The sequence below is a fragment of the Dendrobates tinctorius genome, unplaced genomic scaffold, assembly GCF_039654945.1.
Source record: "Dendrobates tinctorius isolate UK_male_01 unplaced genomic scaffold, ASM3965494v1 ptg000089l, whole genome shotgun sequence".
Taxonomy (NCBI): domain Eukaryota; kingdom Metazoa; phylum Chordata; class Amphibia; order Anura; family Dendrobatidae; genus Dendrobates; species Dendrobates tinctorius.
The window spans coordinates 5,753,945-5,770,235 of record NW_027361757.1 but is presented as its reverse complement, the minus strand read 5'-3'; the positions used below and the strand labels follow the sequence as shown (position 1 = coordinate 5,770,235).

General features: G+C 42.0%; 1 protein-coding gene across 1 annotated transcript in view; it reads left to right on the top strand.

Moving 5' to 3' along the window:
* The window catches only part of ADAMTS14 (ADAM metallopeptidase with thrombospondin type 1 motif 14), a 296,983-nt gene that overhangs the window by 258,755 nt on the left and 21,937 nt on the right, over positions 1-16,291 (top strand). The window contains exons 17-21 of the mRNA XM_073585783.1: positions 635-800; positions 1,548-1,680; positions 2,626-2,833; positions 9,783-9,912; positions 11,428-11,538. Of these exons, the coding sequence (XP_073441884.1) occupies positions 635-800; positions 1,548-1,680; positions 2,626-2,833; positions 9,783-9,912; positions 11,428-11,538 (748 nt within the window). The remainder of the gene's footprint in view (positions 1-634; positions 801-1,547; positions 1,681-2,625; positions 2,834-9,782; positions 9,913-11,427; positions 11,539-16,291) is intronic.

Genomic DNA, 16,291 nt, shown 5'->3' with positions numbered 1-16,291 from the left:
ACATGCACTATTCCAGAAGTAGAGGGATTGATAGATAGTGTGAAAGATCCCTGGTGTCAGCAAGAGTAGCACTGATTTTTTTTTATCCAACATAATCCTATTGTCGTATGGTTTTGTCCCAGGATTCAGGTACCTCCAAAGTCAAGTCAAGCAGTCCATGCCTTTTTCCCATACGATGTGGCTCCATTGACAGGGCTTGTGATGACTTTCCTTATCTTCAAGGTCTTCAACCAAACAAAGAGCAAAGAAGAGGCGTGGACTGCTTGACTTGACTCTGTAGCGCCTCCACCTTGCTACTGGAATCAGCCTACAATAAAGATGAACAAAACCTCACTTTTAGCAAAATGACATATCGACAAAGACCACTAAGAACACCTCTTGAGATTGCAGGAAGAGAACTACTATCAGGTAGTGGTGGCATTTTTGGGTGGAGGGGGGGTAAAAATTTCTTATATGTTCCTTTCAAACATTTTGCTTTGAATTTTGCTATGGATTCAATTAGGACAAAATTATATCAATTAACGTGGAGCACTGTGGAAAAATGATTTTGCCCTCTTTTGAGTCAATCTCATACTCTCAAGCTGAACTGGGACAATCCATGAGTATTTCAAGCTATTATTTTGTTGTCTCCAAGGTGATGTCTCAGGATGAGGAGCTAACGAGCAGCCTCACATACAAATATATTATTCATGAAGACCTTTTACCGATGATTGGTAACAATAATGTTCTACTGGAGGAGATGGATTCTTATGAATGGGCACTTAAAAGCTGGTCCCAATGTTCCAAAGCATGCGGAGGAGGTAAGCAAAATGCTTCTGTTACAATTTACTATAAACTTACTAAATTTATTTTTATTTCCAAGCACATGATTTCTGCAAGCCTTAGGCTGGTTTCACATTAGCGTTTTTTTGCGCAGCACATCGTGCTCATTCATGTGCATGCGTCATGCGTACCTATGTTTAACATGGCGTGCGCATGGTCTTGCGTTTGCTGGCATTCGCATGCATTTTCGTGCGCATGCGTTTTTCCAGGTGTGCACCTAGGTGCGCCAGACGCAACCTGTTGCACTTTTGGGTCCGCCGAAAGGCGTAAAAAAACGCTTGCGGACGGAATGCGACAAAATAACGCATTATAGTCTATGGGAACGCAGGCGTGCATATGGACATGCGTTCGTCTGCGTTTTCGTGCGCATGCGTTTTTGGCATAAACGTGTGTAGACACTGGTTTTAACCCCTAGAGAACGAATGCGCATAAAAAACACAAACCCATGCAAAAACGCATGATGCGTTTTTGCATGTGTTTCTATTGCGCATGATGCGCTGTGCAAAAAAAGCTAATGTGAAATTAGCCTAAGTCAACAGAATTGGAAGTGTGGGGGAGCACAATTTATGTACAATTAGAAGTTTTAAAAATTGGTTTACTTATTGTGAATGGTTTCATGTACTAGAATGGGAAAATGAAGGCCAAATAAGCAGTGACAGGAAAGCAACATCATATGACACTGTAAAAACATTTTAATTCTTGAACGTTACCATCACACTTAACAGGTATCCAGTACACAAAGTATGGATGTCGGAGAAAGAGTGACAACAGGATGGTTCAACGTACCCTATGCGACAACAACAAAAAGCCAAAGCCTATTCGTAAACGGTGTAACTTGCATGAATGCTCCCAGCCAGGGTATGAACAAGTTAGTAATTCGATTTTAAAAGTATTGCTGTCATTGATTTTTTTATATATTTTTTAACAATTTTTTTTAGGTTTTTGAAAACATTACTTGAACCTGCGATCACTTGATCATCTATACAATACATTTCAATATTTTAGTGTAATTACCGGTCCAATACAAAGTCTAGTCACCAGCTGAAGTTTGTATCAGTAGTAACATTGTTGATACTGGGGGTTTTCAGTAGGCTTCTGACCGAAATGGAGATCTATTTCCGATGTACCCTCTGGGTATCCGATGCCCCTCTATTCCTAACCTCCTAACTGCAACTGTCATCTACGAGGTTAAACTGCTGGCTACTACTGCCGCAGATATACTCTGGTGCTGTATGAGCGGTTGAGCCTTCTCATAGAGCGACGGCGCACTACATGTGCTGCATCACCAATGAGTTAAAAATAATAAAATGTTAATGTCTTACGTGTATATGTAGGTGACTAATATTTTTTGCATAATTATGGTATATATAATCTAGTTTATTACACTTTAAAAAATACTTTACATAAATTCTTGATCATTTTACCTTTACCCAGTTTTTTTTTTTGAAAATTCCCAGAAAAGCAAACAGTTTTTATGTTTATTTATTCTATGACGGGGGAAATGCTCATTTCCATCCACTTTTTAATGGTCAGCCTTATTTAGGTTACCTCATTGCATCTGTTTATCATCATGGATTTCCAAAGTTTTGCACAGAAAGATATTGGACTCGCTGACATCTTGTTTCCATCTTGCAAGCTGCACAAATTAATCACAGGATGACTAGGTCTAAATGTAGAATGATGCATTGCACATTTATTTATGTACTGTAGTGCTGTTATAACCAGGTGATATATTGCATAGAACAGCATGACAGCATTTTCATTAAGTTACAAAAACAAATTGGTATATGTTTGTCCTTGTAGATGGGTAACAGATGAGTGGGGACCTTGCAGCAAAACCTGTGGCAAGCTGGGTGTCCAAACTAGGCTAGTCCAATGTATCCAGCACCTGCACAATGGCACCAGTCGCACTGTCCATACAAAATACTGTACTGCTGAACGGCCAGAACCAAGGAGGCCATGCAACCGCATACCGTGTCCTGCACAGTGGCGAACAGGGGCCTGGTCACAGGTTAGTCCTTTTATAGTCACTTAATGCATTGGAATTATATTTTTTCAGTAGAAGTTTAATTATACTGTATGGTAAAAAAATAAAAGAGTAGAATACATTAAAATGAAGAATCCTATGGAAATTAAATCTTGAAGCTAATAGGACCAAATGCAAAATTTGTAGCAGCCACTTATTGCCATGATCCAATAACAATACTGATATCTTCTCATGAAATTTTGGATCCTTTCACCCATTTTAGATACCAAAGCTCAGATGTGACTACTACGTCTCATCATTAGGCCAACTCACTATACCAGGTGTTCCTAAAGTCTGGACACATAGGCAAAAAATACCTATTTTTGCGATATTAAATTTATTAACATTCAATTGGAATATTAAATAACTTCTTCAACATGATTTCCATAATTTGAGATGCAAAGGTTGATGCATTGTACAAAATCCTATTATAGTTGATTAAATTAAATTAATTAATTAAAATTATAGTTAATGAGAATTACTATGTGCCCAGACTTTAAGGACACCCTCTATATTCTGAAACCACCACAGTGCCTTGCCATTTATAAGTGTAGTAATATGGCTTCTTGTGAAATATACTCCTGATGCTTAATCCTACTTCTCAACCCGGCTTTTATCACGTCCCTAATGCCTGATTTCTGGATTTGACCTCGGACTGTTTAGCCATACTGATTTTGTCACTGATTGTATTCTTGCTTTACTTCTGCTATTCTCATGACCAATTTTACATCTCTCTGGTTATACGATAGTGCTCTACCAACTCGCTTCACAGTCTAGCAGCTTCTCCTTACACGTAATTCAGGGGCCTTCACAGCAAAAATCAGATTCTTGTATAGTAACATAACATAGTTATTAAGGTTGAAGGGAGACTTTAAGTCCATCTAGTTCAACCCATATCCTATCCTAACTTGCCCTAACATGTTGATCCAGAGGAAGGAAAAAAAAACCCATGTGGCAACAGTAAGCTTCACATTGGGGAAAAAAATTCCTTCCCGACTCCACATACGGCAATCAGACTAGCTCCCTGGATCAACACAATATTAAGGAGACTAGTGTATATACCCTGTAATATTATACTTTTCAAGAAAGGCATCCAGTCCCTTCTTAAATTTTAGTAGTGAATCACTCATTACAACATCATATGGCAGAGAGTTCCATAGTCTCACTGCTCTTACAGTAAAGAATCCGCGTCTGTGAGTATGCTTAAACCTTCTTTCCTCCAGACGTAGAGGATGCCCCCTTGTCCCCGTCACAGGTCTAAGAGTAAAAAGATCATTAGAAAGGTCTTTGTATTGTCCCCACATATATTTATACATTGTAATAAGATCACCCCTAAGCCTTCGATTCTCCAAACTAAATAACCCCAAGTGTAATAACCTGTCTTGGTATTGCAGACCCCCTAGTTCCCTAATAACCTTGGTCGCTCTTCTCTGCACCCGCTCCAGTTCAGCTATGTCTTTCTTATACACCGGAGACCAGAACTGTACACAGTATTCTAAGTGTGGTCGCACTAGTGACTTATATAGAGGTAAAATTATGTTCTCCTCATGAGCATCTATGCCTCTTTTAATGCATCCCATTATTTTATTTGCCTTTGAGGGGTGAAACTTGGATAAATACCAAAAAACTTCCTGGGATCTCCTAAGTGAAAGGGCTGGTGCCAAGATTATCCATGAAATCTATGTTAGGCTGGATTCAGACTAGCGCATTTTACATGCAGCGCATGGCGCCACTAAGCCCCGCCCCCTGCCCGCTCTGTCCGGTCATTTCCGCCTACTATTGCACACGGCTGCATGCGATCTGCGCACCCTATCTTTAGCACAGGGTGCGCAGACCGTGCATTGGCCGTGCGCTAGTAGGATTTTTGCATGCGCTGTGCACTTTTGAAGGTGGGCTGAGCGCACCAAAATGCAGCATGGCATTCGGCACTCACCGGCGCACCTTCAAAAGTGCGCAGTGCACACAAAAATCCTACTAGCGCATGGCCAGCGCAGAGTCTGCACACCCTATGCTAAAGATAGGGTGCGCAGATCGCATGCAGCCTTGTGCGATAGTAAGAGGAAATGACCGGATGGGGAGGGCAGGGGGCGGGGCTTAGCGGCGCCATGCGGTGCATGTAAAATGCGCTAGTCTGAAACCAGCCTTAATGGAGTTTTTTCAAAATGTAAAAAAAATGTAATTGTAAATTAATTTACCTTTAATGAGCAAATCAGAATAGTTTAGGTTAGGGATATAATCACAATGTGTATTAAAATGACTGTTGTCTGGTTACACTGATGGCAGGGCCACCATCAGGGCATTGCTGCCCTTACTGCTATATGGGGCCCGGTGAGTAGCAGTACAGAGGGGGGCCCGCAGGTCCAGTGCCCCACTCTTGTGCTTCTGCTCACTGGAACCCATCGTGCACTAAAGTGCTGTGCGCTACATTGCACACGTCAGTGCTGGAGCCCGGGAACTTTCTCAGAGCTGTGTACGGCTGTCTAACCTTGACAGCTGCACAGCTCTCGCTCCCTCCATCTTCTCTGTACTTCCGATCAAGTGACGGCGTGTCATCATTCACGCGCCGACATGTACCGGAAGCTGGAAGCAGAAGAGGATCGTCAGAGCGGTAAGTAAGAAAAAACATTTTTGTTTTCTTTCTGAAATGAATTAAATGAGTGAGGGGAGGAGGGGAACTGCAAATGATGAACTGGAGGGCAGGGGACTGCACATGATGAAGTGGGGGAGGGGGACTGCACATGAAGTGGGGGAGTGAGACTGCACATGATAAAATGGGGAGGGGACTGCACATGATGAAGTAGGGGGAGTGAGACTGCACATAATGAAGTGGGGGAGGGGGACTGCAAATGAGGAAGTGGGGGGTAAGGGGGACTGCAAATGATGAAGTGGAAGGGTAAGGGATACTGCAAATAATGAATTGAATGTAAGGAGGACTGCACATGATGAAGTGGGGGTAAGAGGACTGAACATGATGAATTGGGGGAGGGGGACTGCACATAATGAAGTGGGGGGTGAGGGGGACTACACATGAAGTGTGTCTGTGGGGGGACTGCAAATGATGAAGTGAGAGGGGTATAGGGGGCTGCAAATGAAAAAGTAAGGGGGATTGCAGATGAAGTGAGGGGCATAGGGGAGTACAAATGATGAAGTAAGTGGAACTGCAAATTAAAGTGGTGGTAGGGGGGCTGCAAATGATGAAGTGGGGGAGGGGACAGGGGACTGAAAATGATGAAGTAGGGGGTGAGGGGGTCTGAAAAATGATGAATTGAGCATGAGGGATGGGAGACAGCAATTGAATTGAAGGTGGGGGGTGGGGAGAGCAAATGATGAAGTGGCTATTTATAGTTAGTAAGGGCACAGTGGCAGATTATAATTTATATTTTTTAATGGTGGGTTGCATAATTTCCAATTATATATTAATGGTGGGTATATTCAGATGTGCAGTGTAGAAGAAAGGGAAAAAGTGGGGAATGTGCTCTGAAAGCGGGGCTCTAGGTAACTATGTGTTATTTTATGCACAGACCAGTCCTGGCTGGAAGAAGTGATAACGGTCTGCGCTAGGTGAAAAAGAAAAGCAAAGATGAAGGCTGTAACTGGTGAGTCAGTGTGTTACCTGTACACTGACACTATACACTCTATACCAGTGATGGCGATCATTTCTGAGACCGAGTGCCCAAACTAAAAGCCAATTATTTATGACGAAGTGCCACCAGGGCAATTTTGTGTGATGAAAAATGTGCAGTGGCCATCTCAAGGTACTGCAGCGCTGCCCTCATTCAAAGTGAATGTGAACTACTCAGCATTGACCGTCATAAGCGCTGCACAGGAGAGTCCGCAGCTGCCAGCTCTCTTCCCTGTGAAGTACTTGCCATCCCTAAACCCTGATGATCAATTCTATTATGTAAACAATTCATTGATTTGAAACCTACCTTTGCAGTCTTCTGTTCAGCAGGGGGGTTTCAAGCTCATGCGTGCTTATCACAGACTGAAACTGAGCCACTCACACTGCCCTTTCCAGGCACAGCAGTTGGATAGATCTTTAGGAGAAAAAATGCAGAATAGATACATAGATAGATAGATTTTAGTATGGAATGCAAGCAGATTCTACCCTGAAATATGCCCCATCATTGTCCCCTTCTTGTAGTAATATGCCTCATCATTGTCCTCTTCTTGTAGTAACATGCCCCATCATTGTCCCCTTCTTTTAGTAATGTGCCCCATCATGATCCCCTTCATGTAGAAATGTGCCCCATTCTGATCCCCTTCATGTAGAAATTGCCCATTCCACCACCTCCATCATTTCCTCCTTACCACCCCATCATTGCCCTCTCCCCTATCATTGCCTTCTCCTCCATCACCCCCATCATTGCCTTCTCTCTCACTCCCATCATTACCTTCTCCATCACTCCCATCATTTCCCTCTCCCCCATCACCCCCATCATTGCCTTCTCCATCACTCCCATCAATGCCATCTCCCCATCACCCCCATCATTGCCTTTCTTCATCGCTCCCATCATTGCCCTCTCCCCCATCACCCCCATCATTGCATTCTCCCCATCACCCCATCATTGCTTTCTCCATCACTCCCATCATTGCCCTCTCCCCATCATTACACACACTCACACACACACACATATATATACGCACACCTCTTACACACACACACAGACACACCTCTCACCTCTCCATGCTCGCCGGCAGCTTCCTCTCACTGGCACAGCCGCCGCTGAGCTGACTGCCATGTGAGGCAGGAAGCAGCAGCTCTGGAGCAAGGACACTTGTAGATGAGTTGATGCCGCGTGCCAGCAGAGTGGGCTCTGCGTTCCCTCTCTGGCACGCGTGCCATAGGTTCGCCATCACTGCTCTATACTATATACAGGGCTCCTGAGCATAATGTCACTGGTGATCACTGCATTATCTGTACACTTACACTATATAGAAAGCTCCTGTGTATAATGTCACTGGTGATCACTGTATTACCTGTACACTAACACTATATACAGAGCTCCTGTGTATAATGTCACTGGTGATCACTGCATTACCTGTACACTATACACTATATACAGAGCTCCTGTATATAATGTCACTGGTGATCACTGCATTATCTGTACACTTGCACTATATAGAAAGCTCCTGTGTATAATGTCACTGATCACTGTATTACCTGTACACTGACACTATATACAGAGCTCCTGTGTATAATGTCACTGGTGATCACTGCATTGCCTGTACACTCACACTATATGCAGAGCTCCTATATATAATGTCACTGGTGATCTCTGCATTACCTGTACACTGACACTATATACAGAGCTCTTGTGTATAATGTCACTTGTTATCATTGTATTACCTGTACACTGACACTATATACAGAGCTCCTGTATATAATGTCACTGGTTATCTCTGTATTACCTGTATACTGACACTATTTACAGAGCCCCTGTGTATAATGTCACTGGTGATCACTGCATTATTTGTACACTGACACTATATACAGAGCTCCTATGTATAATGTCACTGGTGATCACTGTATTACCTGTACATTCACACTGTATAAATAGATCCTGTGTATAATATCACTTGATGATCACTGTATTACCTGTACACTGACAGTACATACAGAGCTCCTGTGTATAATGGCACCTAGTATTGTGGGTTTTTTTATTTATGATCAGTATTGTAGCATTAAGCTACTATGTGGTGGTAATATGTGATCTGGTCATGATGTTCGGTATTTGTTCCGTGTGTGGTATTATTTGGTCACTATGTGGTGGTAATATATGGTCTAGTCATGGTGTGATGGTATTTGTCCCTTGTATGTGGTATTAATAGTCATTTAAAAAATGTATGTGACTCATTCCCTTAAACAAAAATACATAAAAATATATATATATTTAATAGGTTAGCATAGAGTAGGACCCGGCCAAAAGAGTCTACCGTGTTGTGGTGGCGGCTAAAATATTATTTTGGCCAGAACAAAAGCTGCTGGTTATGAATGTGATCTGGTGTTTGTGCAACTGATACTATCTGATTGATGTGAACGTGGTGGAGAAGTTGAGTTTTTCCAAGAGTGGGCTGTTGGACTGTGGAAGGTTCAAAGGGTGGAGGCGGAGCTGGGGTGGACACTGGGCAGAGTATCAAGGGGGCCCGAAAATGTTGCCAGTATGAGGCCTCAAAATTCATAGTGGCAGCCCTGAACCATAGTATAGATTATATTGTTATCTCTAGGTTACAGCAGTCAGAACCCCAGTATCAGATGAGAATACCCACTGGAGGCACATCTACTGATACATGAAGAATGCATGTGCTCCCGAGCACCATTCTAGCACTGGTTTCTGTCGGTGTAACAAGATAGGGGTCATAGTGGTGCCATATAATGATTATCTCCCTAGACTAAACAAGTGTAATTTAGTAATGTCATTTTCTTTCTTTTTTTTTTTTCTATTCCCGGACAAACCCTTTCAGGCAGTTACCCTAGTAAAGCACTATGCCCTCTCCGCTTTTAGGAAGGTTCTTATTGTTTTATCATTGATCACATACATAGTAAAAAATCATCAAATATTTTATGTTAATTTCTATGAACTCATTGTTATCCGTAAGACAACTACAGATGTGTAATTTCCTCTCTGACGTAAAAGCAGCTTCAATGCATACTATATACTGTAAGTACATGGAAGTAAATATTTAGTTCAGAAAACAATTTTGGCAAAAACAAAGTATACATGCAGCCCACGCTGCTCAACATGTGCTTTTAATTTATATATTTTTGTATTTATTTATGAGGCTCATGGGAGGTTGTGGTGCATCTGTTGTCTGTTTTTAAGAAACCAGGCACTTGGAAGATACAGTACATCCTGCGTTCTCTGAAGGAAATCTCTACACTTCTAAAAGCTGTGTACTTTCTTGATTGATGTTAACTTCTTGCATTTCACAGTGCTCATCAAGTTGCGGTGAGGGCATCCAGCAGCGCCAAGTTGTGTGCAAAGCAAGTGATAATGTTATAGGTCAATGTGATGGCGACAAGCCTGAAACAATCCAAGTCTGCAAGATGGCACCCTGCCCAGGTACGGTAATAAGATGAAGCGCTGACATATGGCTCTTGCTCTGGATAAACCTGTGCAACTTTTGCTTACTGTACTTGAAAATTGGGTGTAATATTGTGAAGGTTGTTAAAACCACAATGAAATATAAATTAATCTGGTCACACATATGGCATATGAATGTAAAAACCATTGAACTAATAGTTGAAGATTCTCCAATCTAGCCCTTTTGTCTGTGGCTCTTCCAACTACTACAACTTGGCCTGTGTTCACAATTTATACTTATTGACGCAGTGTAAAATAGCTGCCCATAGCACTTCGTGCTGCAAACTTTTTACATATACTATCCAATAGGCAGTATAATAATAGAAATAAGGCTTGAGGTATTGATTACATACGTAATCGCTGGAAGCGCTGCTTTGAAGCTGACCAAATTGCAGGATTATGTTAAATTTTGATGCCACTACACTCCTCCAATCTATTGGTCTGAACTATCAATCACCTCAACAAGCAGTAAACAGGGAATGATGTGCTCCTCAAGTCAAAATGAGACAACCCACTAAAGAGAAAAGGCTTTCCAGATAGGAAGGATAAATGCAGCAACTGTGAAAAAGAAATATATGTGCACTATCACTGCTATCACTGACATAAAGTGTAAGGAGAAGCACTGGAAAATTATAACTACTGTATTTTTTGGTCTATAAGATGCACTGGACCATAAGATGTACCTAGGTTTTAGAGGAGGAAGGTAGGAAAAAAAATTGAAGCAAAAAATGTGGTCAATTCTGTATGTAATATCTCCCATCCTGATACACATGGCCCCCTCATCCCTACCCTGGTATGCATGGCCCCCCTCATGCCTATCCTGGTATGCATGGATCCCTCATTCCTTTCCAGCCAGGATTGATCACCCTCATCCCTATCCTGGCAGGCATGGCTCCATCCTCATCCTGGTATGCAGGGCCCCCCATCTCATCCTAGTATGCATGACCCCATCCCTATGCTGGTATGCAGGGTCCCCATCTCGGCCTAATATGCAAAGCCCCCATCTTGTCCTGGTATGCAGGGCCCCATCCCAGTCCTTATCTTGGTATGATTGGCCCCATCCCAGTCCTGGAATGCATGGTCCCATCCTTATCCTGGTATGATTGGCCTCATCCTGGTCCTGGTATGCATAGCCCCATCACAGTCCAGGTATGCATGGTCCCATCCTTATCTTGGTATGATTGGCCCCATCCTGGTCCTGGTATGCATGGCCCCATCTGGTTCCTGGTATGCATAGCCCCATCAGAAAAGATAAAAAACAAACATAACACTTACCTTCCTCTGCTCCCTCGCAGTGTCCTGCTCCGGTGACAGCAACTGATTTATACTTGTAAGCAGCGCATGGCAGGGACGTTATGCGATGCTCACAAGCAGAGCACAGCTGCAGGAATACTCGCTGGGACTGTTCATTGCAGAGAGCAGTGAGTATTCATTGCTCTTCAGTTCTGTATCCTCCAAATGTGGATAATATTACATTTTTTGTCATTTTTGCAGGGAAATCTCCAGGGCTTACACAAAAAGCAGAAACCAGTGATTTTAGTACCCCAAAAACTCCATGGGCTCCCTCACAAAATTCTCCTAAATATCCTGTGAATAAATTATCAAGTAAGTATGGAAAAACAAACAATGCTGTAGTTACTTTACTTTTTGTATGAGACTAAAAATAAGTTGAGTTGTACGAATGTGTCTGCGTTTTCTAGGACTTTTTACAATGTCTGCATGAATTTTTTTAATGCATTCAAATGAAGGTGGGAAGTTTAAAAGGAACCTATCACCATGAAAATGCAATCTAATCTGCATGCACCATGTTACAGAGCCGTGACAGCTGAACAGATTGATACAGAGTTTTACACACAAACATGTAAAATGAAAAAAAAGGGAAAAAAAATAGGACCCGCACACCTTTAGTATTGAATTAATGCACATGTGTACAAATACGCTATGTGGCCAATATACGAGTATATATATATATATACAGTGCACACTGCGATAAATTAATACATGAATGCCAATAATGCAATATTGCTGTAAACGTTAAAAACTTAAGGTTCTTGCTTAGCATTTTTTGATTAAAGAGCACAAAAGACACCCAGCGACGTGAAGGTGACCTTTTAACCCGGATGTAACCTAACCTATCTCTCCATGTTTCAAATCATCCACATGTGAAGGGGAGTAAAAATGATACCAGGCGTATCTTGTAATTAAAGCCTTGTATGGGAAAGATGGGTGGTTAAGGGTGCTGAGCCCTGGAGAGGGCCACATAACCCAGAGGTCAGCTCCACCTCTGTCAGCATGCGGCCTGTGTACCCTATATTTAGAATTAGGTACGCAGGCCATGCCGATGAATGCAGATGCCTCCGCATGCATCTTTTTGACGGTGCGGCGAGCGCACCAAAATGCAACATGCTTCGTTTGGCGCAGTCGCTGCACCGTCAAAAAGACGCATGTGGAGGCATCTGCATTCATCGGCATGGCCTGCGTACCTACTTTTAAATATAGGGTACGCAGGCCGCATGCCGACAGAGGTGGAGCTGACCTGAGGAGGTGCGGCCGGGGGCGGAGCTTCACGGAGGAAGCCCGCAGCCCTCCGCACCTCGGCCATATGCTAGTATGAAACTAGCCTAACCTGTTTTTTCATCATTTAAACCTCTCCTCTGTCTGGGGATTTCGGTCCTGTGGGCGGTCCTATCAGTGACTGACAGCTACCTATCTATGTATCTCTTCCCCAGAAAGAGCAGAGGATTTAATGATGAAAAAACAGGTTACACTGAATCTTTTCTCACAAAACTATATATCAGTCTACTCAGCTCCTCATGATCTATCACATGGTGCCTGAAGACTGAACTGTGTTTTCATGGTTACAGGTTCCCTTTAACCCCTTAACAACCAGAGGTATTTTTGGTTTTGCATTTTCATTTTTTGCTCCCCTTCTTCCCAGAGCCATAACTTTTTTATTTTTTGGCCAAAAAAGGGCTTGTTTTTTGAGAGACGAGTTGTACTTTTGAATGATGCCATTGGTTTTACCATGTTGTGTACTCGAGAACAGGAAAAAAATTCCACGTGCAGTGAAATTGCAAAAAAAGTGCAGTCCCACACAGGTTTTTTGTTTTGTATTTTTACTAGGTTCACCAAATGCTAAAACTGACCTGACAATATGATTCTCCAGGTCATTACAAGTTCATAGACACCGAATATGTCCAGGTTCTTTTTTTTCTAAGTGGTGAAAACATTTTCCAAATTTTGTTAAAAAAAAACAAACAAACAAACGCCATTTTCTGATACCTGTAGCGTCTCCATTTTTCATGATTTCAGGTTGGGTGAAGGCTTATTTTTTGTGTGCCGAGCTGTCGTTTTTAGTGATACCATTTTGGTGCAGATACGATTTTTTGATCGCCCCTTATTGCATTTTAATGCAGTGTCGCAGCGACCAAAAAAAACGTAATTCTAGCATTTTGACTTTTTTCTCGCTACGCCGTTTAGTGATCAGATTAATTTTTTTTTATTGATAGATCGGGCAATTCTGAATGCGGCTATACCAAATATGTGCATGTTTGATTGTTTTTATTGTTTTATTCTGAATGGGGCGAAAAGGGGGTGATTTGAACTTTTAATTTTTTTTATTTATTTATATTTTTAAAAACTTTTTTTCACGTTTGGCATGTTTCAATAGTCTCCATGGGAAACTAGAAGCTGCCACAATCCGGTCGGTTCTGTTACATACAGGTGATGATCATATCACCTGTACAGCTCTGGGAAAAATTTAGAAACCACTTCCAAATGTTCAGTTTGTCTGATTTTTCTCTTTATAGGTATATTTTTGAGTAAAATGTAAATTGTTCTTTTAGTCTACAAACTTCTGACAACATGTCTCCGAATTTCCAAGCAATAAATTTTGTTTTTTTTTCTGAAAAGGAGAAATGGTCAAAATTTAAATAAACAACAACAGTGCTTTCAGACCTCAAATAATGCAAAGAAAACAAGTTCATAATCATTGAGAAACATCAATACTAATGTTTTAACTCAGGAAGAGTTCAGAAATCAATATTTTCTGGAATAACCATGATTTTTAAAACCAGCTTTCATGCGTCTTGGCATGCTTTCCACCAGTCTTTCACACTACTCCTGACGCAAAAAATATAAGCAGTTCTTCTTTGTTTAATGGCTTGTGACTATCCATCATCCTCTTCATTACATTCCAGAGGTTTTCAATGGGGTTCAGGTCTGGAGAATGGGCTGCCCATGACAAGGTTTTGATGTGGTGATCTCTTAATTTTTGCCAGAGCTGTATGTAGCAGAATTGCTGACTTGCTATGAGCACCAACCACAAGGCAGTGCTCATAGCAATCCGGAACTGACAACCATAGAGGTCACCCACTGGTGACCTGTGATCACACGATGTGGGTCAACAGTGGGCGGATTTTCGCCACGATTGCTATCATAGTTTGACAGCGGCATTTAACGGGTAAATATCCACGGGTGGATCGATATTCCACCCGATGCTGTTACAGGCACAGTCAGCTGTTAAAAACAGCTGTCATGTGCTGTGAAAGATGTGGGCTCACTGTTGGAAAGGGGTTAAAGGGGTTTTTCCACAAAGTAAATTTTAATCAATAGATCTTTGAATAATAATGATATCCACAATTGAATGTGTTAAAAAATGTTCTGTGCTGAGATAATATTATAAATGTGTCCCAGCTGTGTACTGTGTAATGGCTGTGTCTGACCGTACAGGGACATGATCTGATCATACCACAGCTCCTGGGCAGGGGAGGGGAAAGCAAAGGAGTATACAGACATTACAGCACGGGATAGCAGCTGCTGCTTTCTGTGAGGTAAAACATTTCACCGCCTGTTTTTCAATAAGCTGTGATCCAATGATATGCTATCTATACACTATTTTGCTACCTCGTCTGCCCAGGAGATGTGGTATGATCAGACCATGTATTTGGGTAAAGTGACTAAAGTTGGTAGCTCCATAACGCCTCAGCTCTTTACAGGAAAATCGTTTCCCAATTCCAATGTGCTACCAAGTGTGGAGTGCATCACACTCATTTGTAGGCCGTAGTCCTCCATTGTCTCCAGGCCTCCATCTTCAGGGGCCGCCGGAGATTACTCAGGGGACACGCATTTCATTTCAACACGCAAAAGTTTAATAAGCAGTTCAAGTTCATCAGGTTGTAACACGCAGTTTCAGGCACCACACTTCTTAGTTCTTGTTTTCTTAGTTCAGTACGTCTTCAGCTTTACTGTTCGTTTTTCCTGGACTAATCCCTATATTTAAAGTTCCTGTCAGCCCCAGGGATTTCCCATCCAGTCCCACAGTACACCCAGGATTCGTTACCTTCCCTTCTCACTGTACCACATCCATTGTCCCCTGTATATCAGAGGATAATGCACTCTTCGGAGTACCTGTACTGAGGCTTGAGCTCTGGACGCTACAGAAATGTTTGCAAGGGATTCCAGTAAGGCTTCCCACTGCAACTTGAATTTGATCTTGGTTACTGTACTGTACTTCCCTATGTGACTAACTACCAGGAAGCAGTCCCTTTTTACTGGAGCTTGTTCCTCCCACTATGGGTAAATCCCAAACTTTATCTATATCTGTCACTACAGCATTTGGCTGCCAGCCATCACAAACATTATACATTAAATATATTAGGCACATGTTTCCCACAGTCCATCTTAGAGCTAGCTCCCACATAGCCTCCTATACCGTATGAGCCCCCACATAGCTTCCTATACACAGTATGTGCTACCACTTGGCTTCCTATATACACAGTATGAACCTCGACATAGCCTCCTATATACACAGTATGAGCCCGCACATAGCCTTCAATAAACACAGTATGAGCCCACACATAGCCTCCTACAAAAACTGTATGAGCCCCCACATAGCCTCCTATATACAGTATAAGCCCCCAGATAGCCTCCTTTATACAGTATGAGCCCGCACATAGCTACCTATATCCAGTATGAACCTCTATATAGCCTCCTATACACAGTATGAGCCCCGTACAGCCTCATATATACACATTATGAGCCCTACATAGCCTCCTATACACAATATAAGCTCACACATAGCCTCCTATATACAGAGTATGAGCCCCCACATAGTCTCCTATATAGAGTACGGGCACCCACATATCTGCTTATATACAGTTCATTGCAGCCATTTGGTAAATTCAAAAAAGTTCATTTTTTTTCTCATTAATGTACACTCTGCACCCCATCTTGACTGAAAAAAGCAGAAATGTAGAAATTTTTGCAAATTTATTAAAAAGGAAATACTGAAATATCACATGGTCATAAGTATTCAGACCCTTTGCTCAGACACTCATATTTAAGTCACATACTGTCC